This window comes from Aureobasidium subglaciale, assembly GCF_000721755.1.
Source record: "Aureobasidium subglaciale EXF-2481 unplaced genomic scaffold scaffold_5, whole genome shotgun sequence".
NCBI classification, from domain to species: Eukaryota; Fungi; Ascomycota; class Dothideomycetes; order Dothideales; family Saccotheciaceae; genus Aureobasidium; species Aureobasidium subglaciale.
The window spans coordinates 422,704-448,974 of NW_013566990.1; the positions used below are offsets into that span (position 1 = coordinate 422,704).

General features: G+C 51.6%; 9 protein-coding genes across 9 annotated transcripts; 4 read left to right on the plus strand and 5 right to left on the minus strand.

Moving 5' to 3' along the window:
* Positions 1 to 53: 53 nt before the first annotated feature.
* On the plus strand, positions 54 to 2,212 carry AUEXF2481DRAFT_590092 (uncharacterized protein). The gene has a single exon (XM_013490583.1). It carries the CDS (start codon positions 454 to 456, stop codon positions 1,930 to 1,932), a length of 1,479 nt encoding a protein of 492 aa, XP_013346037.1. The 5' UTR covers positions 54 to 453; the 3' UTR covers positions 1,933 to 2,212.
* Positions 2,213 to 3,495: 1,283 nt separating this feature from the next.
* On the minus strand, positions 3,496 to 5,359 carry AUEXF2481DRAFT_37851 (uncharacterized protein). The gene has a single exon (XM_013490422.1). The coding sequence runs from the start codon at positions 5,253 to 5,255 to the stop codon at positions 3,993 to 3,995; it is 1,263 nt and encodes a 420-aa protein (XP_013345876.1). The 5' UTR covers positions 5,256 to 5,359; the 3' UTR covers positions 3,496 to 3,992.
* A 618-nt stretch (positions 5,360 to 5,977) lies between these two features.
* AUEXF2481DRAFT_3158 (uncharacterized protein) lies at positions 5,978 to 8,952 on the plus strand (the record flags this gene model as incomplete). The annotated part of the gene is made up of 2 exons (XM_013490221.1): positions 5,978 to 6,281; positions 6,341 to 8,952. 2 exons carry the CDS (start codon positions 5,978 to 5,980, stop codon positions 8,950 to 8,952), a joined length of 2,916 nt encoding a protein of 971 aa, XP_013345675.1.
* A 416-nt stretch (positions 8,953 to 9,368) lies between these two features.
* Positions 9,369 to 10,418, plus strand: AUEXF2481DRAFT_3159 (uncharacterized protein; the record flags this gene model as incomplete). Its single annotated transcript, XM_013490222.1, has 1 exon — positions 9,369 to 10,418. One exon carries the CDS (start codon positions 9,369 to 9,371, stop codon positions 10,416 to 10,418), a length of 1,050 nt encoding a protein of 349 aa, XP_013345676.1.
* A 139-nt stretch (positions 10,419 to 10,557) lies between these two features.
* Positions 10,558 to 12,120, minus strand: AUEXF2481DRAFT_3160 (uncharacterized protein; the record flags this gene model as incomplete). Its single annotated transcript, XM_013490223.1, has 1 exon — positions 10,558 to 12,120. One exon carries the CDS (start codon positions 12,118 to 12,120, stop codon positions 10,558 to 10,560), a length of 1,563 nt encoding a protein of 520 aa, XP_013345677.1.
* A 419-nt stretch (positions 12,121 to 12,539) lies between these two features.
* Positions 12,540 to 15,784, minus strand: AUEXF2481DRAFT_37854 (uncharacterized protein). Its single transcript, XM_013490423.1, has 4 exons — positions 15,250 to 15,784; positions 15,129 to 15,203; positions 14,441 to 15,077; positions 12,540 to 14,392 (listed from the first exon to the last, which is right to left on the minus strand). The coding sequence occupies exons 1-4, from the start codon at positions 15,436 to 15,438 to the stop codon at positions 12,804 to 12,806; spliced, it is 2,490 nt and encodes an 829-aa protein (XP_013345877.1). The 5' UTR covers positions 15,439 to 15,784; the 3' UTR covers positions 12,540 to 12,803.
* A 1,879-nt stretch (positions 15,785 to 17,663) lies between these two features.
* On the plus strand, positions 17,664 to 19,366 carry AUEXF2481DRAFT_87115 (glycosyltransferase family 2 protein; the record flags this gene model as incomplete). The annotated part of the gene is made up of 1 exon (XM_013490543.1): positions 17,664 to 19,366. The coding sequence occupies one exon, from the start codon at positions 17,664 to 17,666 to the stop codon at positions 19,086 to 19,088; it is 1,425 nt and encodes a 474-aa protein (XP_013345997.1). The 3' UTR covers positions 19,089 to 19,366.
* A 715-nt stretch (positions 19,367 to 20,081) lies between these two features.
* Positions 20,082 to 21,149, minus strand: AUEXF2481DRAFT_591989 (uncharacterized protein). The gene is made up of 2 exons (XM_013490584.1): positions 20,195 to 21,149; positions 20,082 to 20,126 (listed from the first exon to the last, which is right to left on the minus strand). The coding sequence occupies exon 1, from the start codon at positions 20,969 to 20,971 to the stop codon at positions 20,459 to 20,461; it is 513 nt and encodes a 170-aa protein (XP_013346038.1). The 5' UTR covers positions 20,972 to 21,149; the 3' UTR covers positions 20,082 to 20,126; positions 20,195 to 20,458.
* Positions 21,150 to 23,103, minus strand: AUEXF2481DRAFT_591947 (uncharacterized protein). Its single transcript, XM_013490585.1, has 2 exons — positions 22,838 to 23,103; positions 21,150 to 22,783 (listed from the first exon to the last, which is right to left on the minus strand). Exon 2 carries the CDS (start codon positions 22,742 to 22,744, stop codon positions 21,329 to 21,331), a length of 1,416 nt encoding a protein of 471 aa, XP_013346039.1. The 5' UTR covers positions 22,745 to 22,783; positions 22,838 to 23,103; the 3' UTR covers positions 21,150 to 21,328.
* Positions 23,104 to 26,271: the final 3,168 nt, after the last annotated feature.

The following is a 26,271-nucleotide window of genomic DNA, read 5'->3' on the forward strand; positions in this document are numbered from 1 at the left end:
CCTCACACCAAGCGTTTCGGCGTCAACGTCCCCAAGCCAGAGGGCGTTTTTACCTCAAAAAGAGGCGCCGCCGGTAGCGCCAGGACTTCTGCTGCCTCGTGGTGTCGGCACCAGGGTCCTCTAGCTTGTTCCAACCTTCGTCATTGCTGAATGCTTCCGAGTCGAAAAAATTCGAAACATTTTTGTTGACACCGGCCGATGATGCCACAGGTGGATACCCCCTTGTCAGAGCATTATCGCCCTCGCGATGGCTCTGATTCAGCGTAATTTGGCCCGACCCAGAAATATACATAAGTAAACCCAAGGACCCTCCTGGTGACGCAAAACATACGATCATTCTTTCCCTTTCCTGCTGACTTAGCATCTCTACCCACCCTCCTCATATCTATCTTCCCTCCTCTCTATCATCCCGAACACTACTCGAACACCACACATCTTCATACATCCTCCATCATGCCTGCTTTCGAAGACTCCGATCTCAATGTCGAGGCCCAGCCCACCCAGCAAAGATCCAACAGCCAAGCTGTCGGTTCCAGCTTCGGTGGCAGCTTGCCTGTCCCCGGTATGGAGCCTGGCACCGACAGATCCGTCGAGGTCCCTGCTACCCGTAGCAGCATCGCCGACCCCTCTCCCTACATGCACCAGCTCTCCCTCTCTCCTTCAATGAAGGACCGCAGAGGATCCCGCAACTCATTTGGTGCATCCCTTCCCATCCCCCGTTCCAAGAGACAGTCCCGTCTGTCTTCTGTCCACTACCCTGACTCCAAGGCTGGCCGCCCTGGCATGCCCCCAATCCAACCTACTCGCGACATCCTTGCTTCTCAGATTCAGGACCTCTCTGGCGAGAAGGTCAAGGCTGCCAAGAATATGGCCTTTGCTTTCGACATTGACGGTGTCCTCGTTCACGGTGACCGTCTGATCCCTGAGGGCAAGCGTGCCCTCGAGATCCTCAACGGTGACAACGAGCTCGGCATCAAGATCCCTCACATCTTCCTTACCAACGGATCCGGTAAGCTCGAGGTTCCTCGTTGCGAGCAGCTCTCCAAGATCCTCGGCAACCGTGTCAGCGTCGATCAGTTCATCCAATCTCACACTCCCATGAGAGCTCTTTCGGAGTACTACAGCACCGTCCTTGTCGTCGGTGGTGAGGGTTACAAGTGCCGCGAGGTCGCCGAGGCCTACGGCTTCAAGGACATCGTTGTCCCCAACGACATTATCGCCTGGGACCCCACCATTGCACCTTTCCGTGTCTTCACTGACGAGGAGCGCGCTACTTCTCGCCCTCGCGACTTCTCCAAGATCAACATCGACGCCATCATGGTCTTCTCCGACTCGCGTGACTACGCCACCGACATGCAGATCATCATCGACCTCCTGAAGTCGGAGAACGGTCGTTTCGGCACCGTCGCCAAAGACCCCACCAGTCAGCGTATTCCCATCTACTTCTCTCAGGGCGATCTGTTGTGCCCCAGTGAGCACCCATTCCCTCGCATGTCTCAGGGTGCCTTCCGTATTGGTCTCGAGGCTATGTACAAGGCTCTCACTGGTGTCGACCTCGAGCGTGTTGTTTACGGTAAGCCCGAGTTGGCTACATACAAGTACGCCGACGAGGTCATCGCCAGCTGGATGGAGCAAATTCACAACGAGGAGAGACTCCCAGAGAACATCTACATGGTTGGTGACAACCCAGCCTCCGACATTATCGGTGGTAACATGTACGGCTGGAACACTTGTCTCGTCCGCACCGGTGTCTTCCAGGGTGGTGACAACGACGAGAACAACCCTGCCAGCTTCGGTGTCTTCGTCAACGTCCTCGAGGCTGTCAAGACTGCCATGCGCAAGGAGCTCGGCCAGGATTTCAAGTTCGAGTGGAGCTCTGACAACGTCAACCCCGTCCTCGGTGGCAGCCAGGACTACTCTGCTATTGAGTAAGAGACTGAAAAAGCATGATGGCGTTTTCTATTTTCTGTTTGATATCATGTCCACCCAGGAGGTGTTGACTTTGGCGTTTTTTTACTTTTTTCTTTTATGCAGCTAGGAGCATGAACGGCACGAGAACTTAGACGGCGGGAATACCAGCAATAGGCTTTTGAGCTTATTCAAACATACTTATGAATGCTATGAGATTTAGACATCTTAACAACTCTCTACTTTGTCTTCAGGTGATACGTTTCAGACGTGAAAGTAATCAAGAGCAGAATCGCTTGTCGTACAAGTTTAGGGTGGCTGCCTGACCTGAAGGAACCTGGAACGAGGCCAAGAACGACAATAACTTCAAGCTCCGCTTCCTCGCCGTGCTAGCTGTGCGCATGTAAGGCACTCACGAGCTAAACTTCCAAGGTTTCTGTGTCTGTTTAACCATCTGCCAGTTGTCTGAACTTACCATATGATTAGGTAGTCGGTACGAGGTCGGGCTTTGTTTAGCACAAGAAAACGACCGGACAATCCACACTGACGTCGTAAGGATCGAGAGCTTCGATAGACGAGCCAGCTCAACCATCCGAGTAGCGCCGCGGCCGACAATCGACATGAACACTACGGCTTCCCTCGGGATAGTGTTTCCAACTTTCGTGAGAAGGGAATCGCAAAACAAGTGTTGGCGGGCTGCCACGTTGTCTCGTTGCTTCCGTCAAATCGCGAAACACACGGCAGGCAAGACGCCGAGCCGGCCGATCAGGTGGAAAAGGACATGCGGAAGCGGTCAGCGTTCCTTCGTCGATTGATCGCGCGCAGTCTTGGATTCGAATCGATTGCAATCTTGCGACCATGTGCGTGCATTCGTCTGCTACGCCGGACTGTTGCCAACTGAAGCTTGATAAGAGGTGCGTCCTATCAATCCTGCATCGCCGATGCGTCTCCGAATGAATTTGCACGACTCGAAGGTGAAGAAGTGGTCATGATAGCCTAGATATTGAGTACGAATTATGGCTGAGTGTTGAATGAAGAGTTCCTCAACAAGCGTTCGGTTCTGTCTATTAAAGGCGAGACTAAGAGGCTGGCTCTGATTTGAAATGTTGTAGTTGTTGGTTGCGGTTCGCAAGAACACAATCGCTACTCCTCTCGCACCAAATGAGTCTACCGAACCTCAAACTTCCTGTTATACTGTGTTATCTTTGTCACATCAATCGCATCATCAATCTCATGCGTGTGACGGAATAAAGCCTATATATCTGACGTCCTTCGATTTCGAGAGCAAGAAGGTAATAGAGACAGGGTCGCCACAGATGCAACACGATTGGCCCGTGTCTCAGCGGAGACCATCTTGAGTATTTTGTAATATGCTCGATATCTCGTAGCTGCACTTGGGATGGAGCCTTTGATTCGGTATTCCAAAGCAAAGCGAGTTGGGTACCGCCAGGTTCCATAAGTAGCACTGCCGATACACACCGCGCGGTTTATAACAGAAGCTATGATTGTGAGTGCTGACTCGATAGTTCGAGTATTGACCCAGCCTTAGTGTAGATTCAAGCAGATGTCAATGAACAATCATAAATTCACTAGACGCTTATAGAATGCGAGAACTACATAGTTATTTAAAGTGCTGCTTAGGCAATGCTATGAACTATGTGTAAATGCTTCTCTACACCAGTACTATTCTCCTAAATCAGGGGGTTATATGAGCAGCGAGAACGAGTCAGGATCAACTGCTTGCAGGACGGGTTTCATGATTCTCCGTTCAAACTGCATCGTTGACAATACTCCAGCGACCCGCTGACACTTTGGAATATCCTGCATGACAGCGGTAGGTGTCCGCGTGCTGATCAGGACTGAGTGCCTGTGCGAGTATGTAAGACCCATTTCTAGACGCGCATCGTCCAGGATTTCGGGTATAGTGATCGCAGAGGAAGCGTTGGCATCCATTCGGTGATTCCAGAGCACATATAGTGGTGACTCATGTATTGTGCGTCTATGAAAATCAACCGTGAGTGTTGTGATGTATCGTAGTAATTGTTGCTTAGCGATGTTGTCGATGAATCGCAGTCAAGCGGCGCTCAGCCAAATTCGGGCACTTTCCAGTCAGGCAAACTCGAATGAGAAGAAGTAGTCGAGAATTCAGGAGCCTGAGATGGTGCCGAGGCAGTAGACAGGGGTTGATTGACTGGTACGAACTCCCCGGGGAACTTTTGTTGCATGAACTCCATGACCCATAGAACATCGTCAAAGCGACTTTGCTTTTGCAAGAGCTTGACCGTGTCGAAGAAGAAAGCAAAGACAGTGGACCTCTGAAAAGCAGTGGACGGGCTCAAGAATGGATGAGAAGCAAGAGGGCGAAGTTCTCGGATAAAGTCCAGAGCGGGATCTGCTGATGGCGTTGTGGGGTGATGTAGGGCGAGATTTGCGATCCTGTAGATGGCTCTGTCCGGGTGTTTCTTGTTCCAACGAGGGATGGCTTCGACGAAGCGATTATACAAGAGAACGTCGGACTCGGAGGAGTAGTTGAGCTTAGGTAGAGCTTGTGTCAGATAGACACCAGCATGAGAGATGGAAGCGTGTGATGAGTGAGAGGCTTCCAGAGCTCGGAAGAAGGCAGAGAGAGCAGACTCCAGGGACTCATCAGGAGCGGAGAGACAGGTTTTGACGATAGAGCTGAGCAACAAACCCTTGCGTCTGCTGTTTTCTTTGAGGGAAAGATTGGACGAAGCGGCGATAGGAGTGTCTATGAGCTCCCACAAAGCAGCCTCCTTACCCTCGTGAATCAGAAAGAAGGCCAGCTGGTTGCAGAATCGAGCATCTAGGGCAAAAGATAGCGAGTGAGTCTGACCACTAGTCCACAGCCATCTCAGTACACGAGTGCCAGCAGCATAGCGGTTGATCTGGTCCTTGATCTGGGCAGGAAACAGTACAGATAGCGAATTTCTGAAAGCCTCGAGACACAGTCTGGCAGAGGGTAGATTGGCGCGTCCAGCGGCGACGTGATCTTCAAACAGGGCGACGGGATGCTTTGACTTGGCCTTGAGTTGCTGGTGGACGGGCTTGGTAAGCAGAGGATTGGTCAGGATAGAGGCCAGGTGACGGTCAGTGGCGGTGCTGGACGACAGAGGCTGCGGAGTGGAGGTTGAAGGTGAGACTGAGGCAGAGGTGGTGAGAGCTGAAGGGTCGTCCTGGTGGTGGTGGTGGGGTTGTTCCAGCTGGGTACGGAACGAGGATGTGAGGGCGTTGAGCAGGCGCTGCGATTCACGTTCCGATAGTGGCAATTGAGGGTGGATGCGCGAAGTCAGGCTCTTGAAGGCCTGTTGGACCGACGACGCCTTCATCTTGTGTGGTAGTGTTGTGGTCAATGTTTGATCTGACCTTGGACATGACGGGAGACGACAGACCGAGGGTAGAGTAGCGCGCCTCATGACCGAATCGAGAGTTCTTGGCGTACTCCTCTATCACATGGTCGTCCCTAAAGTCAAAAGCTATCGTGAAGAGAAAGCGTCAATCGCATGAGCTATCAACTCGACTAACCGTCGACGATTAACTAGAAAACCGTACATAAGGCTGCATATCGCGACGAGACAAGCAAACAGCTATTTACAAAGTGCTTGTCTTAATGGATGGTTCGTGACGCTTGACGAGGCATATAGAGTGAAAGACGTGCTTTGGAAGTGAGCAGGAAATAGCGTAGCAGCACACAGCACTCGAGAGCATTCCCAATCGTGAGGCCGATGATTCTGGGAGATGGCCGCTTGAGTCCAATGTTCGTCCAGACAATAAAAAGGTATTGAAACGGCGACAGAGGAGCAGATTGATGGCAAACACGTGACATGAGCGCGACGCCACGACTGACGAGTGACGGAGCTTCGCAAGCAGCAAGAGCGACTCTCTCTTTCACCAGTTCAAAGCTGTCAAAGATCAATCCCTCCCCCAAATCTCCATCTCGCTCCTGCGCCTCGTCCCTGCCAATCACTGCAGTCTCTCTCTCCCCCCTCCGCCCATCTAGTCCCACTCGAATCTTTTCTGCCTGTCCGGACAGGACAGTCGCTCCCATACCATGTCGGAAATCGACTCCAGACCCGTGGCATCACGGGGCAGAAGCTCTACCAGAGGTGGCCGCGCCTCGAATCAAAGAGGTCCTCCTCGCCAGTCTCAAAATTCCTCGACCGCTCCCACGTCGTCGGTGCAATTCGATGAGTCCTTCGACGACCAGGGCGAACTGGGCAATATGAAGAAAACTTACTCGACTCAATTGAGCTTTATGCGCGACATGTTCCCGCAATGGACCGACGACGATCTAGTCTTTGCGATCGCAGAGGCCGACGGCGATGTTCAGATTGTCATTGATAGAATCACCCAGGGTGCGTCGCTCCCCAAGACCTTGTCGTGCTGCTTCTTGCTAACCACTTCTACCCCACAGGCAACGTCTCGCAATTCGCCCAAGTCCCCAAGAAGGGCAAGGATAGAGCGCGTTCGAAGGCCAAGGATTCCTCAGCTGCCGCCGGCGCAGAACAGACCACCACTCCACTCCGCGGTGGCCGTGGAAGAGGTGGCTTCGAGAGCTCCAGAGGTGGCAGAGGTCGCGGCATCGATCGCGGCCGTGGAGGCTTCCGTGGCGCCCGCGGTGGTCATGCCGTCGCTACCGACTCTTTACCCAAGGACGCCCCCGCCGTCTCTATTCCTACCACAGAGTCCTCTGCTTGGGACAACGTCGCCGCCGAAGCTGCCCCTGCGCTCGCCTGGGACACCCCGGCCGCTACCGAACAAGGCGCATGGGGCAATGCCACCACCACCGACTCCGCTCCAGTTCCTGTTCATGATGTCGCAAAGACCGTCGCAGTGTCTGAAAGTTCGGGCAAGAAGACATGGGCCAGTATGTTTGCCAAGCCCAAGCCTCCACCTGTACCTGCCGTTCCGCAGCAGCCTGCCCAAGCTGCAGTCCCTGCCGCCGCCGTCGAGTCCACACCCGCTGTTGTAGAGCAGTCCGAGCAGACAGAGCCTCCATCTGTTGTCCTTCAGGAGACCACTACAGAACCCGCGCAGCAACCCGAGCTAGACACTGTGCCAACAGCCATTGAGGAACAGCCCACAGAGATCGAACAAACCGAGACAGCTCCTATTATCTCCGAGCCTTCACCCGCAGCTACTGAGCCCTCTGCTCTGGCCTCCGAGACCGATCTGTCATCTTCACACGCTCCTCTCACCGAGGATAACCTTGAGCATCTTCCCGATACTTCAGTCAAGCCCGCGACCCAGACTGTTGCTAGCACCGTTGGCTCGATCGATCCTCGCGTGGCCACTCCCGCAACTTCCCAACAAGCTCCCATCGGTCGTCCTCCCATGGGTGGCTACGCAGCCAGCGCATACAGAGCCGCAGGCACACCTGGCCGCAACTCAAGCTACCAGCGTAGAGTGCTCGAGCAGCAAGAGGCTGTTGTCATGCCTGGTCACAACGCAGTTGACAGAGCCGCTGTCCAGTTCGGTAGCATGGGCTTGAATGGTGAGCCCGACAGCCTCGACGTCGATGAGGAGAGAGAGGAGCCCGAGACACGCACCCAGCCCCCTCAGCAATCTCCTCCTTCCCAGCCCAGAGCCTCGCTGCCTCCTGCCCCTAGACAGCCTTCTCTTACTCAAGAGCCCTCAATTCACCACGACACCGTCCCCACTCCCAAGCAGGCTCCTGGACTTCCTCCCGTCCCTCAGCAATCTTACGGTGGCCACCAGGATGCTTCGCATATTGGATCCATACCTCAAGAATCAGCGCAGTCCCATGCCTATGGCCAGTACAGCCGTTACGGTCAGAGTGGTATGCAACAGCCCGACATGAGCGCCCAGTCTCAAAAGTCATTCGATCCTTTCAGCCATCAGGCTCCTTCTACTGCCTATGACCACTACGCAAGCCAACACTCGGCTCAACAGCACCAGCCATTCGCCGCCTTCTCCTCTGCTCCTTCCGACTACTCCCAATACTACACTGCCGACCAACAGAGAAATGCTTACCAGAGCTACTACGGCGGCTCCTACGGCCAACAGGCCTCCCAATCTCAGGACAATACTGCACACCAACAGCGTTCAAGCAGTGGCTTTGGATCTGCCCCTAGCGACTCGGCATATTCTGCCTCCCAAGCTCCTCAACAGGTTAGTAATGCTCCGTCCTTGTATTCCAAAGAGCACGATCCTCATTCGCTGTCTCAGTCTCGCTATGGTGAGGCTCCGGGATCAGGTCACAACACACCTGCTCCTACCAATAGCCAAATTCCCTCTGCCGCTCCTAGCGCGGCTATGCACCAGCAGCCCCATTCCCAGTACAACCCTGCCTACCCATACGGACATCCTTACTACCAGAGCCCTTATCACGCGGCTTACCAGAACCAGTTTGGCTACCAACAGCCCGCCTACGGCAGTCCGTTCGGTGGCAAGGGTGCCATGTATGGCCAGCCCCACGGTTACGGCATGAACTCTGCTTCCTCGTACGAACACTCGGCATCACCCGCAAACGCCAGCGGATACAGCGCACAGCCTTCAATGCAGTCTCGTGACACTGGAATCAGCAGCGGCCTCGGCGACTACGGTCGTTCTGCTGCCCAGCCTTCAAACCTTAGCAGCGGCTTTGGCGGTATGTCGGAACCTTTCGGTCGCAGCCAGTCTGGCTACCAGGGCCAAACCCAAGGCTATGGCCAGCAGCAGACCAGTGGCCAGGCCGATGACCTGAAGCCCTTCGGAGAGTCAAAGACCGGCGGTCCATCCCCAGGTCTCGGTCAACCCGGCAGACCCAGCTCGGCTGCCAACAGCGTCGGTGGACAGACCCCTTCGACTACGTTGCCTCCTCCTCAGAGCCACCAGGCTGGCTTCGGCGGATACCCCGGCTTTAACAGTCAGTACGGTCTCGGTGGACTCGGCGGACAGGGTCATCAGCAGCAACAGCAGCAGCAGCAGCAGCAACAGGGTGGCTACGGCGGTTACGGTAGCGGTTTTGGAAACTCTTACTACGGAGCACGTGGTGGCTGGGGTGGAAACTACGGCGGTCACTAAACCAAGGCGTTTTTATTCATGAGCGGCAGGTTCGCCATTGGGAGGGGAACATTGTACTCTATGACAAGATTTTCTTTCTGTTCTATGGCCTGTTCATCTCTCGTCCATCGCATTTCAAGCGATTCTGCGGCATCATCAGAAAAGAATTGAAATTTCTGGCACGGTTGGCTTCGGTGATTTGTCTGGTTGTGTGCTGTGTCTTTGTCCTTGACATTGTATGAGTGTCTACTCTAAGTACTTCAATGATCGATTAGTGGGATAGTACACGTCGGGAGACTGATCAGACCTCTGGAAGCATCTGGAGGAGTTGCAACAGCTTGGTGGGGGTTTCCGAACTTAGTAAGCTGCGGCATGGTCGTTACAGCTAACAATTATCATCCATCTGCTAAACTACCGCGCAACACCAACGACCTGCAATGGCACGCACGGCGGCAAAAAAGGCGATCAAGCCTCTGCAAGATCCGCGATTACCGCCACCGCCTTTTACAAAAGCGCCTACAGCCCTCGAACCCTTTGTCGAAACTCTGGACAAAGCCCACGTCTACATTGTGCATGTCGACCGCTTTCCTGCAGCGTTCAAGAAGCGCATCTTCACAGTCCCCGTACTGCTCAATGTCGCCATTGCAGCGCTACTAATATGGCGAATCTGCGCCATTCTACCGACCTACCTGGCGATCTTCACCTCGGTCATTGGCCTCGATTCGCCCGCGACGATTGACACAACCAGCAAGACCAAGTCTCATCTGGCATGGGTCTTGACCAAGCGTGTGGCCATGTTCATGTTTGACTTTGTCCTCGGTCGCTTCATCCTACCATGGCCCGTCACCTTCTTCCTAGAGGCTCCCGCCAATCCGTGCTACTGGCGCATCAAGGTCGGCTTCCAGGACCAAGAAGTCGCTGTCCGCATCAGTCGGGACTGGGGTGCTGAGGAGCTTTTGGCAGGTGTCAAGACTGGAGGAGACAGTCCGTTCTTCTCGACACGTATTCTTCCAGCGATCGATCGCAACTTCATGCGCCAGAAGACGGCATACCTTATGATGGGCAAGGATTGGGACTTGGATTTTGGTGCAATGATCTTTGCCCACGGCCTCATCGACGAGAAGAAGAACAGTCTACAAGATTTTGAAAAGAGTGTACTCGCGTACAGTGAACAACATGGATGGCTATACTGGCCGGTGCACAAACTGGATGAAGAGGGCTCGGAAGAGGAAAACAGGAAGAAAATCGTTGCTCTTAAAGATCGCTTGACAGTCATGGGCAAGGAGAGCCTGTTTTTCCGCTGGATCGAAATTGTCCAGTACGAGAGCAGTCGCCCTGGCGGTTTCACTTCAGAGCGTCAAGTCGAGACATACAAGAAGGTGCAGCAAGAGTTTGAGAAGCACGGCGTCGATTTTAGGGAGCTGCTGGAGAAGGTCGGTGGTCTAGACGGCATGCCTGGTCTTCCTGGATCTCAGGTCCCATTGTAAGATAACATCACAAACGGCTGTAAATGACCGACGTGCGGTTTCTCTGAATTCAAGAATGCGCAACAGTGTCTATTATACACGAGGAAGCAAATTGCAGCAATGGTATCGAAGTGATGCTCGCAGTCCATCCATCCATAATCTAAAGACTCTCTCTGTCGGCAACCTGGAAGAGAGTGCTTCCGCTGCCAGGCTTGCTGACGACAATGGCGTCTTGCAGCCGTGCGGCGTCCATGTCGGGGAATCGCTTGTTGTAGTACTTTTCCTCCCAGGCCTTCTTGACAGCCTCGACCTTGGCCTGAGGCACAAGATGCACACTGCAGCCACCCCATCCGGCGCCTGTCAATCTGCTGCCATATGCGCCAGCCGAACGAGCAAGCTGACAAAGCTCGTCGAGTTCGGGACATGAGCATTCGTAGATATCGCGGCATGACTCCTGTGTATCGTTCAAGAGGCCTCCCAAACTCTTAAGAAGGTCCTCGCTCTCCTTGTCGTCAGATGGAGTGGGCGACTGTAGCAAGTCCATGAACTTGAGCACGCGCACAGCCTCGCCGAAAACGTGCATGGCTCTCTGTCTGAGCTTGAATGTGTCGGCACGTACGGGGAACTTGGTCATGTATTTCTTCTCGAGTTCGTCCACGGAGGTACCCATCAGCTCCGAGATTTGCTCGCGTGTGTAACCTTCTTCTTGTGCCAAGTAGTTGTCGACAATGTGAATGAGTTGGTCGAGTTGGGATCTGAAGTCCTTAACATCATCTCCGACAGCACCCTTCTTCTTGAAGTAGCTGTCGTGGAAGGAGCGAAGACTGAAGCCTAGGGGAGACGAGTCCTCTGGTAGATTCTTGAGACCACAGATGCTGGCCAGCACACGAGCGGCCAATGTGCATTCGACGACGCGGAGGTTGTAACAGACGGGAGCGGTGACGTGTTTGTCGGCGGCAACAAAGGATTGAGCAATGACGAAGGTCAAAGGAGTGTGGGTCTTGGGGAATTCAATGGTACGGGCAGAGAGTTCTGGCTGGAAGCCAACGTACAGAGCCGAGCCTCTCTCGGAGAAGACAGAAGCAGCCTGGTCCATACCACCAGAGTTGACACCAACGGCTCTCTCGGAAACGACGGCCAGCTCGACAAGCTCCTTCTTGTTGACCGTCTCTTGACCATGGGCTCTTAGGACAGCCAAGGCACTGGCGCAGACAAAGGCGGCACTGCTGGACAGACCGCCTCCTGCAGGGACAGTGCCATCGGCCAGAATGTCAATGTTCAGCTTGCCAATGTTGGAGACGCCGTGCTTCTTGAGCAGCTCGGTGGCACCACGGAGACCAGACTTGAAGTAGTTTGTCCATTCGTGTGATTTTGCATCAATGTCGACCTCTCCATCACTGGCGAGAGTGAAGGAACGGGTAGCGAACTTGTCCGACTGGACGTTGGCGATGCGAACGGTAGGCGAGGCGCTAGCGGGAGATACGGCTACGGCGAGTAGCACATCGGCCGTGACGGCCATTGGGATAACCTCATAGAGCGAGTAGTCGATGTGTTCACCGATCAGGTTGACGCGACCGGGACTGCGTGACACGAACTCGGCGGGCCGGCCATAGCTATCCTTGAATGCAGAAAGCAGCCTGTTCCACCTCTTGCGTTGGCCCTCGAGAGCATCCTGAGGGTAGATGTCGTCCAGCGACTGGGTGACGGGTACGTTTCCTGCCATTGTTATTGTTGTGGGTAGAGAGGTGGGACGAGCAGACAAAATGTGGACACCGGATGATATATATCGTCCGCTCTAATTATCCAGCCTGGGGCTTCATTGCGTGTGGAGGCTGGAGCTAGCTCACTGCGGGGTCCTTCGCACTCCTTCCTCGCACTCGCTCCTTCACTTCAAACCTTCCAATCCTGTTTCACTGTGCGACATCTTGAGATACATCGTTCTATACATTCCACCGCCCTCTCAGTTGCTCGCTCGCAGTCTTCATGCTTCACCTACGCGAGCATGTCTCCACGCTCGGGAAAATGCACTTTGATGCCCCTAGAAGTCTGTGCACGAGATACGACATCATCCCACTTTCCTCGACTCTTCATAAGTTCGCTTAACCGCGACATCATTTCACAGCGTGATAGAAGCATTTTCACTGGCAATGTCATACATACTAATCGAATACTGGATTCGAGCTTGCAGGGTAACCTCGCAGAACCATGACTCTTTTGGCAGAGAGACAGGACTCGCTGTGTGATCCGACAAGCAAGCAAGTAACCAACCTCTCCCTTCAATTAACTTTTGAACGATTAGAAATACCGAAAAGCCCAGCCCACAGCCGCCTGATAGGGTATCACACGCTTGCTATTAATTTTACCAACAGCGGTCTTGCACACGACAATCAAGCAATGCGACATTATTCAGATCTGTGCTGTCTGCTTTGACAACTGTTTTGACCAAAGTCGGGTGTATTTGCCGTCGAGAGTGTACAGCTGCTCGTGAGTACCTCTCTCGATGATCTGCCCATTCTGTACAACAAGGATCAGATCCGCATCCTGAATAGTCGATAGTCTGTGAGCCACGACAAACGTTGTTCTATCTCTGGTCAGTCGTTGGAAGGCCTTCTGGATCGCGGCTTCCGTCTCGGCATCCACCATGCTTGTTGCTTCATCCAATAACACGATACGAGGATTGCGCAGCATAGCTCTAGCAATAGCAATCCGCTGGAGTTCGCCACCGCTCAGTTTGACACCGCGCTCACCAACTGTAGATTGATAGCCGTCGGGAAACGAGATGATGCGATCATGTACCGCTGCAGCTCGACAAGCCTCCTTTACTTCTTCATCACTGGCTTCTAGTCGAGCGTAGCGGACGTTTTCCATGATACTGGCGTTGAACAGAGATGGGTCTTGAGGTACCACTCCGAAAGCAGCACGAAGACTGTTCAAAGTGACATTTCGAATGTCTTGACCATCAATCTTGATACTACCACTCGACACATCGTAATAGCGAAAGAGCAATTTCAAGATCGTCGACTTCCCACCACCTGTTTCTCCGACAAGTGCGATCGTCTTGCCAGCCTCTGCAACAAAGGAAACGTCATCAAGCGAGGTTTTGCGTACATCATAAGCAAATCTGACGTTATCAAACTCGATCCTGCCTTGCTTGAAATGCAGAGGTTTTGCACCGGAGCGGTCGGTAACACTAGGCTGTGTACGCAAGAGTTCCAACAACCGTTCTGAGTCGATGAGCATCTGGGACAGTTGCCTGACAGAGAAAGATACGCTGGTCAACGGAGCTTCGATAGTATTCCAGTACGTCACCAATGTGATGAAGTTACCAACTGGCGCTGCCCCGCGAGATACGCGATATGCTGCCAGCAAAGCAGCAGAGAGCTGACCAAGTAGGAGAATCAGATTCTGCGCGGCGTACCCTGCGTAGTGCACCATGTAATAGCGACTTCTCGCGACATTGTGCTCATCGACAGCCTTCGAATACTGGCTACACTCATGGTCGGCCATATTGAAATACGCCACGGTTTGCCAATTTCCGATGCTCTCGTTTTGAACCTTGGACTCGTTACGTTGGGCCTGATTGTACCGTCTTCGTCGCTGCATGGCCCAAGATGTGGTCTTGGTCCCAACGCAGGTATAGCCAACTCCGACCATGATCATGATCAAAGTTATGCTAGCATCGAAGAGGAGAGTGACGTAAACAAGTGCTATGACAAGGTCGAAGATCATGGGACCTACATCAAGGAATACGAATTCGCACAGTCGATATAGATGTTGGCCTTGTCCGATAGCCGCCATCAGCTCTCCTGAATGCTTGTTGCTTTGAAAATCCATTGAGAGATTCATGATGTGACCAAAAGCAGTCGTTCCGATCTTTCGATAGGCGTATTGTTCGATCGGGAGCTGACAAAACTGTGTGATTGCGTGGAGACCAGCATACGAATTAAGCCATACATAGAGCATCCAAAGTCCGATCTCCTTGATAGGAATTTCCCCTTGGTGTCGTCAGCGTCGATCTTGTCTCAGACTACAGAGCATCTTACCAGTCTCGTGTGCAGACCAGAGCTTGTCGGTGATAATGCCCAGTTGTCTAGGGACCAAGAGATTCAGTGCCCTGTCAGCAAGAATAACCATAAACAGGATGGTCAAACACATCTTAGCGGACCCATCTCCAGAAGGCCAAGCAAGCTTCGCGAGCAGCTTGAAATCCTTCAAATACGCCATCCAACTTCCACACTCCTGTAAGCGTTTCCTTTGTTTCTCTTTCAACTCTTTTGTTCGATCGGGTTCGCCATCTTCTCCTTCGATGACTGGACAGTGCTCATCGTCCTCATCGTCATGATCCGACACAATTGTAGCATGACCCTCGTTCACTCCGGATATGAGCAAAGGTCGATGTTCTTCATCTGCTCTAGGTTGAAGCAGCTGACGGCCGACGGAGAAGCATAGTCCACTGCAAGCAAGAGCTGATAGGCAAACAATACGGCAAATATGTAGAGCAGAATCCAGACCGGAGTGGAGGTTACCAGCTTCAGAGGAATGCCCAGTGGAGAACACGCAAGCCTCGAGAAATGTGCCCATGATCCATGCTGCAACATATGGATGCCATATCCGCTTGGACTTGCCCAAAAGATGAACAGCCACGGTCCCCCAGATGAATATAGATCCGCCAACGTAAACCTGATCGAGATGATCAGCGTGTGAGATAAAACTTGTCTAGCCAGTGCTCACTTGAATATCCTGTGTTACATCGCGCTGATTCAGTCCTTGGAATTGATCGAGGGCATATCCTAAAGCTTGAGCGATCTCGAGAGCGTCAGTGGGAACTGGTGGAACGTGCCAAGTCACATACAAATAGCAGCAGAACAGCTACCGACAATGTCACAGAAACGAATTGTCTACTTTTCGCCGAGCCACGAGAACACCGAGATGGTCTCTGAAGTTTGCAAAATGCAACGAGCCGCCCGATACCGAAAGTTGTACCGATCGCGATAGGTGTGATCCAGTGTAGAACGTGAACGACCAACAATTTTGGAGCCATCTGGCGTTCGTGATCTTCTCGCTTAGGCACAGCCGATATGATATGCCGCTTCCCGTCTTCAGGATTTGATGTCAGCACCTGTTATGTGTGCAGGATGTTCGTCTGTCAACTGGAGACCGACTTGAGCGGCGTAAAGTGCAGACCAGAAGACGCTATTTATTGCAAGTGATGCTCGTTTTGGCCGGGAGCAGCACTAGTAAGACAAAGAATCAAGCAAGACAATTCCTGGGTCCTGGGCGTCGGATCAGTCTTAAGTCATACAAACTACGGCTCCAAGCGACGTGTAATCTAGAGAGGTGGCCTGTCCATGTCTGTTTTGCCTCTGCTACAAAGCATTTACCTTAGCAGGACATGCAAGCAGTATCGAATGTCGACCCATAAATGCCCACGCATTTCGAATGAATTGACCGGTGATGGCCAACCAGACAAATTGCGGGCTGCACGCCGCTCCGACAGCGCATAAAGATACTCCAATCAGGGCCACTAAGGCACCTGATAATTGAACAGGCTTACAGCTTTCGGGCCCACACCGCACCTATCGAATGCTACACCGCTTCGAGGTCCATGAGTGATTGGTAGATGCGTCCCGCACCAAGCGACTGTTCTTCTCCCCCACCGATACATACCATGGCTCTGGCGTTGACGTGATCCCGGACTCCGCAGTCGATGCAGCTGATGTTCAACGCTTCGAGTACGCGCAATGCGATGATGGATATATGGGCAACTACGAACACGCCATGGCGCAGCTGCTCCATCCAGGAAAAGCAAGTTGTTTCAACTGGGTGAGCATACGACAAGCACCTACAGTCACGCACACAATGAGACAAAGACAGTGTACGTACGTACAGAAGAAATCTTAGGAGGCATTGTTGCGAAAGTTTGTCTTTCCAATGCTCCCAGAACAAGCACGGGCAAACTTCGTAAGACTTGGCAGGCTAGTACTGTCAACTACAGACCCCGATTAAAGACCGTTGATGGCAACATTGATCTAAACTATCTCAAAAAGCGCAACAAGAGAAGGTCGATCGTGAATCGAAATCATTCAACTCGACTACCGATATGTGAAGAAATATCCCCGGCATATGGACACGCTGAACGAACATCGTAAATACATGGCAAGCACATCAGATCCTAAGGAAAATCGATGAAGGAAGTGCAATCAAGGTGGACGACATATGACAGCTATCTGTGAAGTCTTGCTCTCTGAAGTCAGGAGTTGGAGAACTCTTCGATTGAAAGACTCCATGTCCAAAGACGGCGTGATCTCGTCTCACGTCGTTCGACTCGCCATATGTTAGACGATGTCAAGCCGGCATGAATTTGACACCGAATCATCCTGGCTCTCCGACTTACCTTGTCTGACTTGCGAAGTACGTCTTCCATCACGACTTTTTCCATTCTGGTTCCGTGACACCACTTCCTTCATATTCATGTGTGCTAGCTCTGTCTGCGCAGCCAGGGTTCAGGTCGGTAACACAGAATGTTCACCCAGACTTACCTACGTGCCTCACGTTGTCGCTAGAAACTCTCGATTGTCTAGCTGTCAATGCTAAGACCTCCATGCGAGGTATATTCCAAATCCTGAGAATCTTATCTCCATATCAGCCATAGTGGAAGGTGACTCTCGGCCAAAATACTGTCGCCGTAACGTAACACACTGTGGGATCAATCCCTGCTGAAAGTCAATTCAGTCGTTCACCCATCCGTCAAAGTCGCTGTGGAAAGGCAAGTAAACAGGCCGAATCGGTGAGCTTGCACTGAGAGGTGGATCGTTTCTTTCAGTTCATCTCACGTTTCTTTCAGGTCCCTGTCACATTTCATTCAGAACTTGTCCAGAGGCTTCCCACAGCAGCTTTGTTGTCCTTTCACTCGTATGTTATGTCTCATTATCACTTGTGCCACCTTTCAAGGCGACATCAGCTTCATTCACACTCCGCGAGCTCCCTTTCGCGTCTCTTGTCCAGTCTTTGTGCCCATTCCGCTAGTCGATTGATTACACTACAATTCTTTCATCAGGGCCCGACTAAGCAAGACGCTCTTTGTGCACGTAGACAAGGTAGTTCCTTCACTCTCGTTTCTCTATTTCACTATATAGCCCTCGAGGCATCCTCCCTGTATCCTTCTCTCAGATCAAAACACAAACACAAAAACACAACGGCAATCACAGCCTTCCCAAACCAAAACACAAAAACACACAAAAACGACTGGCTCGTTTCATAACTAAGATGCTCATTTTCACCATCCTCTCGATCATCTTCATGATCCAAAACATCCTCAACGCTGTTTACAGTATGCTGACTGCAGGCCCTAGCTCCCTTGTCAACACCCTCAAGCCCTACACCAAGCCTTTCCTGAAGAACAACCCCAAGAAGACCTACTCAATGATCGCCTTCTCGATCGCTTTGTTTGTCTTTGGCATTTCTGACAAGTTCTCCAACCCTTACATGCTAACTTTCTTCCTGCTTAGTGTGTTCCGCTACCTCCGCCTGGTCGTCAATCTCATCGCCTTCGCCAATCTTAAAGGTCACCCTGTCTTGTCCAACCCTTCATTCACGCCTAGCGATGTCTCCGTTGTCATCCCTACCGTTTTTAAGGACAAGGACGAGGTCATGGCTTGTGTCAAGCGCGCTCGTACTTGCAACCCTCATCAACTGATCATCGTCACCAAGAAGGACCTTGTTGATCAGGTCAAGGCTGCTTGTAATGAGATCACGGCTACTGCTGAATCTCCGAGTGAAGATCTGAGCATGGTTCAATTCGTTGGTGTCGACATCTTCAACAAGAGAACTCAGATGGTCGCCGCTCTTCAACAAGCTGTAACTGGTTCAATTGTCGCTTTTGCTGATGATGATGTCTTCTGGCCCAAAGATGCTTTCTTGGAGACCATGCTTGCTTGTTTCAACGACCCACTTGTTGGCGCCTGCGGCCCATCGCAACGTGTATGCCGCTCTACCGGTCCTAAGAAACCCACCAGTTTTTGGAATTTTTTGGGTATTTGCTACCTTGAGCGCCGTAACTTCAATACCGGTGCTACCAACCGCATTGACGGCGCTGTTTCTACCCTATCTGGTCGTACCAGCTTCTACCGCGCCTCGCTCATTCAAACCGAAGCCTTCACATCTTACTTTTTGAATGCAGCCAATCACGATGACGACAAGAACCTGACTAGATGGGTTTATGACCAGGGTTTTCAGATCACTCTTCAATTTGATCCTAAAGCTCGTATCATGACAACTCTCGAGACTGAACCCAAGATGTTCCTCAATCAGTGCATGCGCTGGGCTCGTGGTCATTGGAGAGGTAACTTCCGCGTCATGCAAACTACAACTTATTGGTACGATACTCACATCTGGAGTCTTTACGCTATCTACATCGGCCAGTTCCAGACCCCTGCCTTCCTCATTGATGGATCTCTCCTGGCTTTCCTCTATCGCGGTATGTCCTCCTACGACGATGTAACTCGCAACACTGCTGTCATCGTCCTTGCCCTTTGGATCCTCTTCGCCAAGATTGTCAAGATCATCCCTCATTTCTGCGAATTCCCTCAAGACATCAAGTTCATCCCTGGTATGATAATTTTTTCGTACATTCATGGTTTGCTTAATGTGTACGCGCTTATTACCAGGGACAACAAGGTTTGGGGTCGTTAAGCAGACTACTCTCTTACTCTGATGCTCACTTTGGCAACTCTTACCGGCTTTTTGTTACGCCCTCACCCTTACGCCGTCCACGTCCCCCTCCATATCCCCCTCCACATCCCCCTCACATTTCCCTTACACTACACACCATACACCATACACGCATTGCATAGAACAACAGAATGAAATGGATTTTCTTTTGGCGTTCTTGAACAAAGGTTACAATCGCCTGCTGGATAGCGCGATGACTGATATTGCAAATTTGGGATGGCGTTTGGGACTGCTTAATTAGACACAATAAAACTTTTTGCTACATCATGACTTGCCCCTATTTTCGTTTCCACAATCATCCTCTCCGACCGTGACTCACTGTGATTTGTACGCTGTAGAAAGGCAGAGACAGTATATTGATCAGGCTATGGCTAGAGAGATAATCCATGTTCGCGGCTCTCGAAGGAGATATCATAGTTCTCACAAAGTACTTTGCCTTTCCACAGCTTCCTTTCTTCGATCTCTTGCGCCGGGAGTGTATAAAATGCTTCATCAATATAGTACTTGCCCACATTCTAACTGACAACGTTCTTCTCCGATCGCGGATCAATGCGATGTACATGCTGTAGAAAGGCACAAACATTTCTGTATACAGACTGCGACCAAAGAGAGTCTTGACATCCATAACTCTCCTAAAATCTACCATACGTTTCGAACAGTACTGTGCCTTTCTACAGCATTTTCTTTAGCGCCTTGGACCGAAAGTTTTTACAAGTATGGCTCTGAATTTGTGTCATAATTATTGGAAGTTGACGTGCACGCCTCTTCAATGGCAAACAATGTTTTCAATCGAGAACTTTTGGGTGAGCGATGTCTGCATGAACGACATGTGAGGCCTCTAGAGGAAACATGCGTGAAGAATCATCACACAAGATAAAAACGACCATTTGTCGGTGGAAGCTCTACGAATCAGCCTAGTTTCTTACCTTTCCACGGCGACTTTGTCAATTGTTCCGATGGCTGAGTTAGACCACGACCTCATCTATCGGCGCGTCGGGACTGGAAAAATGCGTTCCAGAGCTTAATACACCTAAGATAACCTCTCGCAGGGGAAGACAGTCTCTTACCAGAGTTTGGATGTAATGGTCGCCCTCGAAAGTAGTCCACGAGAGGGCGCTTTGAAACCACGGTGTACTAGCATGGATGCTGCGGTATAGGCAAAATTAAAAACCGAGCTATGGATGCAACATCGCATGACGTGCAAACTCGATTGAGCCCCTGGAGCAAGGAAGGCCACCTGGTGGGGAATTGTATTTCTTTCGGGTCAGGTCCCGCGAGTTTTGAGATACAGGCGCAGATAGCACAACAGGATATACATTGTTTCTCAGCACTCAAGGATGGAGGTAACTCCGAAACCGATTCGAGATCGCCAGATTCAAACGGACCAGCGGCTGTTGGATCTCGGACCATAGGAGTGCGACTTGGGTGCCAGTCCAGATAAAGCACAAGCACCAATGGGCAGAGGAATGAGATACATGTTTGAGGGCCAAAGATTCTGGCAAAGTATGAGCCAAGCTCAGAATGTTTTTTGTGTATTTTGAATAGGCAAAAGAATGAAAATCCCAGCAGCAGACATCAAGGCAGGTGATCAGGTCAAGCAAAACCGGCAAGAGCGACAGAACGCAGGGCACAGCGCATGCCTGCCCAGCCAATTTCGCTGCAGTCGTAGTAGAAGAGAAAAACGAGAACGATAACAAGAGGGGCGTTAAGTGTGCAAGACTGCAAGATGATCCACCCGCAGATAAAGTAACGAAGATGAGGCCAAAACAAACGCCATAGGAAACGCATACCAGAATCGCGATCCCAGACCTATAGAATAGTCTATAGGTGTAGAGGGAACCCATTTAAAAGAAAAAGAACTCTAGCTGCGCATATTGTGGCTGCGCTGAAAATAGGGAAAAGAAATATGATGAGCATCGTAACGGAAAGCTGTGCTGTCTGTCCCAGGATCGACAGACAAAGGAGGAATGAAGTATGAACAGTTGAAGAAACGCTAAAAGAAGAGATTTTTTTTGTAGCGATGGTGGCATGCGATCAAAAACTTTTTTGGTGGTTCGAAATATGCTGGAGTGCGGCAAAGAATAGAACTTTTCGAACAATGTTGAATAGAAATCGGGTTGGATCAGTTGGTGCCAGGTGGGTCATTCTTGGAATCCACAATGCTGAGTTGGGTGATCGTATTGGAGTGGGCACTTGCCCGATCAACCAACAACAGTCTGGGCAGGATATGCGGAAGCACCCATGAAAGGCATGTACTGGCGGGCACATGTCATACAATTACATCCAGGGGGGTGAGAGCTTCCCCACGTGGACTGGTTCCAGGGCGAATAGTAAGACGAAGCCAGAGCGGGAGGTAGAGGCAGAGCACAATTACCGTAGGCAGTGGATCTACGAGCCTGCTCCAAGGCAGCAAGACTGTTGGAGTGGTCCAGTTCGTCTAATGTCGGGTAGCGGTGCTGAGTGTTGTAGAAAGCCTCGACAGAATTGGTTGGCTCGGGGCGGTTCCAAGGGTCAGCTGAAGTGTAAGGTGTACCGGAGTAGGTAGAAGAAGGCCTTGACGATTGGGGAGTGAAGTCGGCAAAGCTGCCCTTGTATTGCGGCTGGAACGGAGAACGCGAAGTGCGAGGTGACTGGCGCTGGACGTTGGTGTTCAAGGGTGACAGGCGAGTGGTGCGCGAACGACTGATGGCCTGAGCATCGTAGTCGTTCCAGGCACGCAGCCAGCTGGCCAGACCAGCAGGGTCAGTAGGATCGCAGTGCAGGTCAAAGGAGATGAGGGCGAGCCACTCCATCTCAAGGTTATTGAGTTCGGAAACTCTGATGCCAGTGACATCGGACCACGAGCGGTTGATGAAGGTGTTGTCGTCGAGGAACTTGCTACCCAGGATTAGGGCGACGGCGAGGAGGCGGTAGATGTGGTTTTCGGACGAAGAGGTGGTCCTCGGAGGGTAGTCGCGCAGACGGACGGTCAAGTAGTGGAGACTGAGAAGGATGGTGGCCGAGGGTAGTCTGGTGGCTGACAGGACCTGCGAGACCCATTTGCGGAACGAGGGCTGGATGGGGACACTAGGCTGGATGCTTCGACAGATGTCAATATCTGCAAGGCAGATGGGGGACAGATGGAGAGCATACATTCCCGACGCCGATTCGGCCACAAAGTTCGTCATGCGTTCCATTTCGTAGTCGAGCTTGGCCGATACTCCGCCTGTTGCTTTGTCTTCCTTCTGTGTCGATTGCTGCGCTTGTTGCTGTGCCTGCTGTTGTTGTTGCTGCTGCTGCTGCTGCTGCTGCTGCTGCAGTTGTTGCGCGGCTTGGTTGCGCTGCTCCTGCTCCTGCTGCAGGCGAAGGCGATAATCATCCTCAACGCTCAGACGCTCCTGCATTCTCAAAGGGGGCAGGATGGGTGCGCTGGCTGACTCGTAGTAGTTGTTGATGGGAGGAAGAATGGCGTTGCGCTGCAGGCTAGGCTGCGAGTATGCTCTAGAGTAGTCATAGGCGGCATCCTGACGGGACTCGCAGGTGCGGTAGGAGTCTTGAGGGTACTGCATGCGCTGGCAGCTGGAGGGGATGAACTCAGGAGGGGTTGGAGGGAGTTGACGGGGGTAGAAGGACGGCATGACCGCGGGGTTGTCGAGGATCGAGTGTGGACACACACCCTGTAGTGAGTCAGCAAGGGAGGACGATGGGCAAGAGAGTGTGGTATCGCGCACCGATTACTTCGCGCCGATGGCGAAGCGTAGAGAGGCTTGAGCCCACGCTTCTTCAAAGGCTCAGTTGCATGCGCGACAGGACAGGCCTAGATGTGCGACGCGTGGAGTGGACGATGGCTGACGTGGACGGTATGCGAGATGGTCGGGTAGGAAATGGTCGAGTGTAGCAGGCAGCAGATGGTGTAGGTAATTTGCGACGAAAGAGGTGAGCAGCGAGGACTTATCAAAAAGCTCGCAAACTCGGACGATAGAACCTTTGTGTCGAGTGAGGCCGTCAACAGCGATGGCTTGCGACGTGGGCGATGGGGTTATGAGAGGCCTGGCCGTCGAGGCTTGTGCACAAACTGTTCCCAAGAGACTTGATCAGGGAAACGAGAGGTTTCCGAGCTGCAACGTCGCTCCTCAAAGGGAAAAAGAAGAGGGTGGAGGGGGTGGTTGAGTGGTGTCAAGGATTGAAGCCTGCGACTCCCAGCACTCAGGGCCTTTCAGTGCCGGCCGAACGCGAAGCCAGTCCAATTTTGCCAGCCGTCAGTGTCTTCGCCAAGGAACCAGAACGTCACTTCTCCCTCCCAATGTGCATCATCCTTCTTCACATGCGCACTCGTATATCCAGCACACACATCGTCTTGGTGCCCTCTCTAATCTACCCAACATCCCTTTCGTCCATACGTTTGTATATTTGCTGGCCTTGTCACAAAGTAGTCCAGCCACCTGGCTTTAGTGCACACTACCTACAATCGGTTCAAAGGCAACCGGTTGTGCTCGGCTCCTCTTCTTCATCGCCGCCCCGGCCTCCGCCGTCTTTGTTCACCTTGATTCCCCGATCTCTCTTTCAGTTCATCGTGTCATCATTTTTCACACCATGCTCACCACGAAGTTCTTTCTTTCAGGGTAATCCGTCAATTGTGAAGTCACAACTTATTGTGAATCCGAGTATAAACAAGATGCACTGTGGATACACGCTGTGTAGAACTTTTCACAAAAGCCCCCTTGCCTGTTCAGTTCTTATCATGTTTCGTTCTACCAATTCTCAGTCTTAAATACGTTGTCTCTTTGAATTGCTTTCCATCACGCTCTTCCCTCTGCAGCGCTACTGAAGAGCGACAAAGGCTCAGTGTTTCCTTCAATCGAGCGTTGCTTCATCGAGAGCCGAGCCAACCAATAATGGGACTTATGAGTGCAGAAGTAGAGGACAGACTTGCATATAGGGAAGCATCCACTTCCGACGTCATCTTTCACTTTTATCGTCCTAGTCCAGCATATCTAAACCACTATCCACATTCTGTGGTAGTAGAGCGGTCATGGAAGATTTGAATTGCTTCATCCCTCAGACAGTCAAAAAAAATTGACCAGCATTAACCTGTCCTAGTCACTCTCCGCGTGGACCACTGACCTGAGCTAGATAAGCCGCAGTTATGCGACGAGCAGTCACAATGAGAACATCCCTCTAGGCCTGGCTTTTTGGTGATCGTGCCGACGAGAACGAGGGCTGACCTAAGACAGAAATCGGAGGGCGGAATTACAGTGCAGACTGGGTGCTTATGTCTCCTGTATCAACTACAATGAGATGGAGATCTGGATGCTGACCTCCTTGTCGTCGGTGCTTGTGTAAGCACGATCGGATGCTCTTGAGACGCGTGGCTACGAAGACTTGTCTTCAACACGACTACTCTACCAAGAGTCTCTCTCCAGAATTTTCAAGAGGCTCAAGAGGTGCCACTATCGATATACTCAGTGCCATTGCTGTCATCCAGGCAATAATTTCTCGTGTATCTACAATGTTAGCTTACAGACCAAATCAAACCCAGTCGAACATCCCTGTCTCAACTACCAATCGATCATTCATACCTGTCAAACCATCTTGTCCTGGTCTCTTCTTTGCCTACAAGGACGAGTATCCTCGTCCCACCACTTTTCCACACGTGGCATCTCCGACTACGGCCGAATCCAGCCAGCATGATATTCATCTGGCCTCAGATACAGACGTGATCAAAATCAAGACGGTTTAAGTTGTCCTCTGTCAACATGAAGAAGCTGGCCGTGACGAGGAGTACCCTGGCCTCTTAGTGCTCTATATCGAACGCCCGAGTTCTGACAATACTTGTTCGTCAAAGTCTCTCATTTGATAACCTTCATCGAGCATGTCAGCTTGGATGGTATTCGATATGGTTAACACGATGCCGGGGCTAGGTTCAAGTGTTCTGCCACAGTCGACGGCATCCAACACGCGTGGTGTCCTCAGCCATGGGCATGCAGCTTCTGAGCAAAGCAGGGTGAATTTATGAGGCTAACAAATGCCCGGTCATGCATCCCGGGAGAGTAACAAAGTGCGGACGAAATGTCAATGCCTCCGAAAAGGCTAACAAGGAAGAGGCAGAGTCTGATACATACTGCTCAACACAAAAACTGTGCAATTTTGCTAAGGATCGCATTTCCCCAGCTTTGTGTGGAGTTTGTTTGACCTCTGGAAAGGTCCGTGCGAACATCTCCATCAACCTCAGCTGGTGTCAGGACAAGCGATGATTCTTCCGCATCATGCGTCCAACCGCGACACCATTTGGATGTAAACAAAGCGTAGCTAAAATGGCAATGGTAACCACAATGAATTTGACCCTTCCACTTCAGTGGTTGTGGTGAGTTGGTGTCGATGCTTATGGTATCAACGGTACGTACTTGTATATATTTCTATGGCTGTAGCGACGTCTTCACTTTCTTTCCATGTCCACCTCTCCTTCAAGCACAAGAAAAAGAGAAACCTTGATCGTCGATATTAATATCTCAAGAACCATACGTGTTGTAGCTGGAGTTGTATGTCAGCGTGTTCAAGGAGGGTGTTTTCCAGAGCCTTGCTTGCAGACACATAGCATCACTCTGGTCATAGTATCGACAGACAGTATCACAATAGCTCGAGAGAGGGATCTGAATAGGTTGAGAGCTTTTGTCGGAGTAGTAAATAAAATGATATCACATACGAGACGGCGAGACGAGCATACCAAGAGGGCTGGCAGACGACGGAGCAAATATGTGAGTGACCAGCTGGTGAATAATGGTAGTGAAGCAGGGCGCAAACAAGTCAATAGTCCGCACCCGCCAAGGCGCATTCGCACAGCTCACTCTATAATTCCCTGCGCTTGCGCGTCTCCCCCCCTCCCCCTCTTCCTTCCACGCCTTCTCTTTTTTGATCAACACTATCTCAGCACTGCAAGTCAGCTGCTCGGTAGGTTCTCATTGTAGTCGTCTTTGCTCAGCACTACCCTCTTCCATCAATCATCTTATCCCTCTTCCATCAATCATCTTATCCCTCTTTCATCACATTATCCAACTCCATCACAACCAACTCAACTCCACCACCGCGTCTACTCGGCATCACCGAGCAGCGCCTCTCTCTGTAAGTGTTTCCTTTCCAAGATCTCTCAGTATACACCTCTTATCCG

What these genes read in the sequence shown, in the direction of transcription:
- AUEXF2481DRAFT_590092 (XM_013490583.1), top strand. Translation starts at nt 454, where the DNA reads ATGCCTGCTTTCGAAGACTCCGATCTCAATGTCGAGGCCCAGCCCACC.
- AUEXF2481DRAFT_37851 (XM_013490422.1), bottom strand. Translation starts at nt 5,255, where the DNA reads ATGAAGGCGTCGTCGGTCCAACAGGCCTTCAAGAGCCTGACTTCGCGC.
- AUEXF2481DRAFT_37854 (XM_013490423.1), bottom strand. Translation starts at nt 15,438, where the DNA reads ATGGCTCCAAAATTGTTGGTCGTTCACGTTCTACACTGGATCACACCT. An exon ending in ATGTAACACAGGATATTCAA is followed by an intron (nt 15,078 to 15,128) that starts GTGAGCACTGGC and finishes CATCTCGATCAG; the next exon opens with GTTTACGTTGGCGGATCTAT. An exon ending in CTGGTCTGCACACGAGACTG is followed by an intron (nt 14,393 to 14,440) that starts GTAAGATGCTCT and finishes GACGACACCAAG; the next exon opens with GGGAAATTCCTATCAAGGAG.
- AUEXF2481DRAFT_591989 (XM_013490584.1), bottom strand. Translation starts at nt 20,971, where the DNA reads ATGGGTTCCCTCTACACCTATAGACTATTCTATAGGTCTGGGATCGCG.
- AUEXF2481DRAFT_591947 (XM_013490585.1), bottom strand. Translation starts at nt 22,744, where the DNA reads ATGCCGTCCTTCTACCCCCGTCAACTCCCTCCAACCCCTCCTGAGTTC.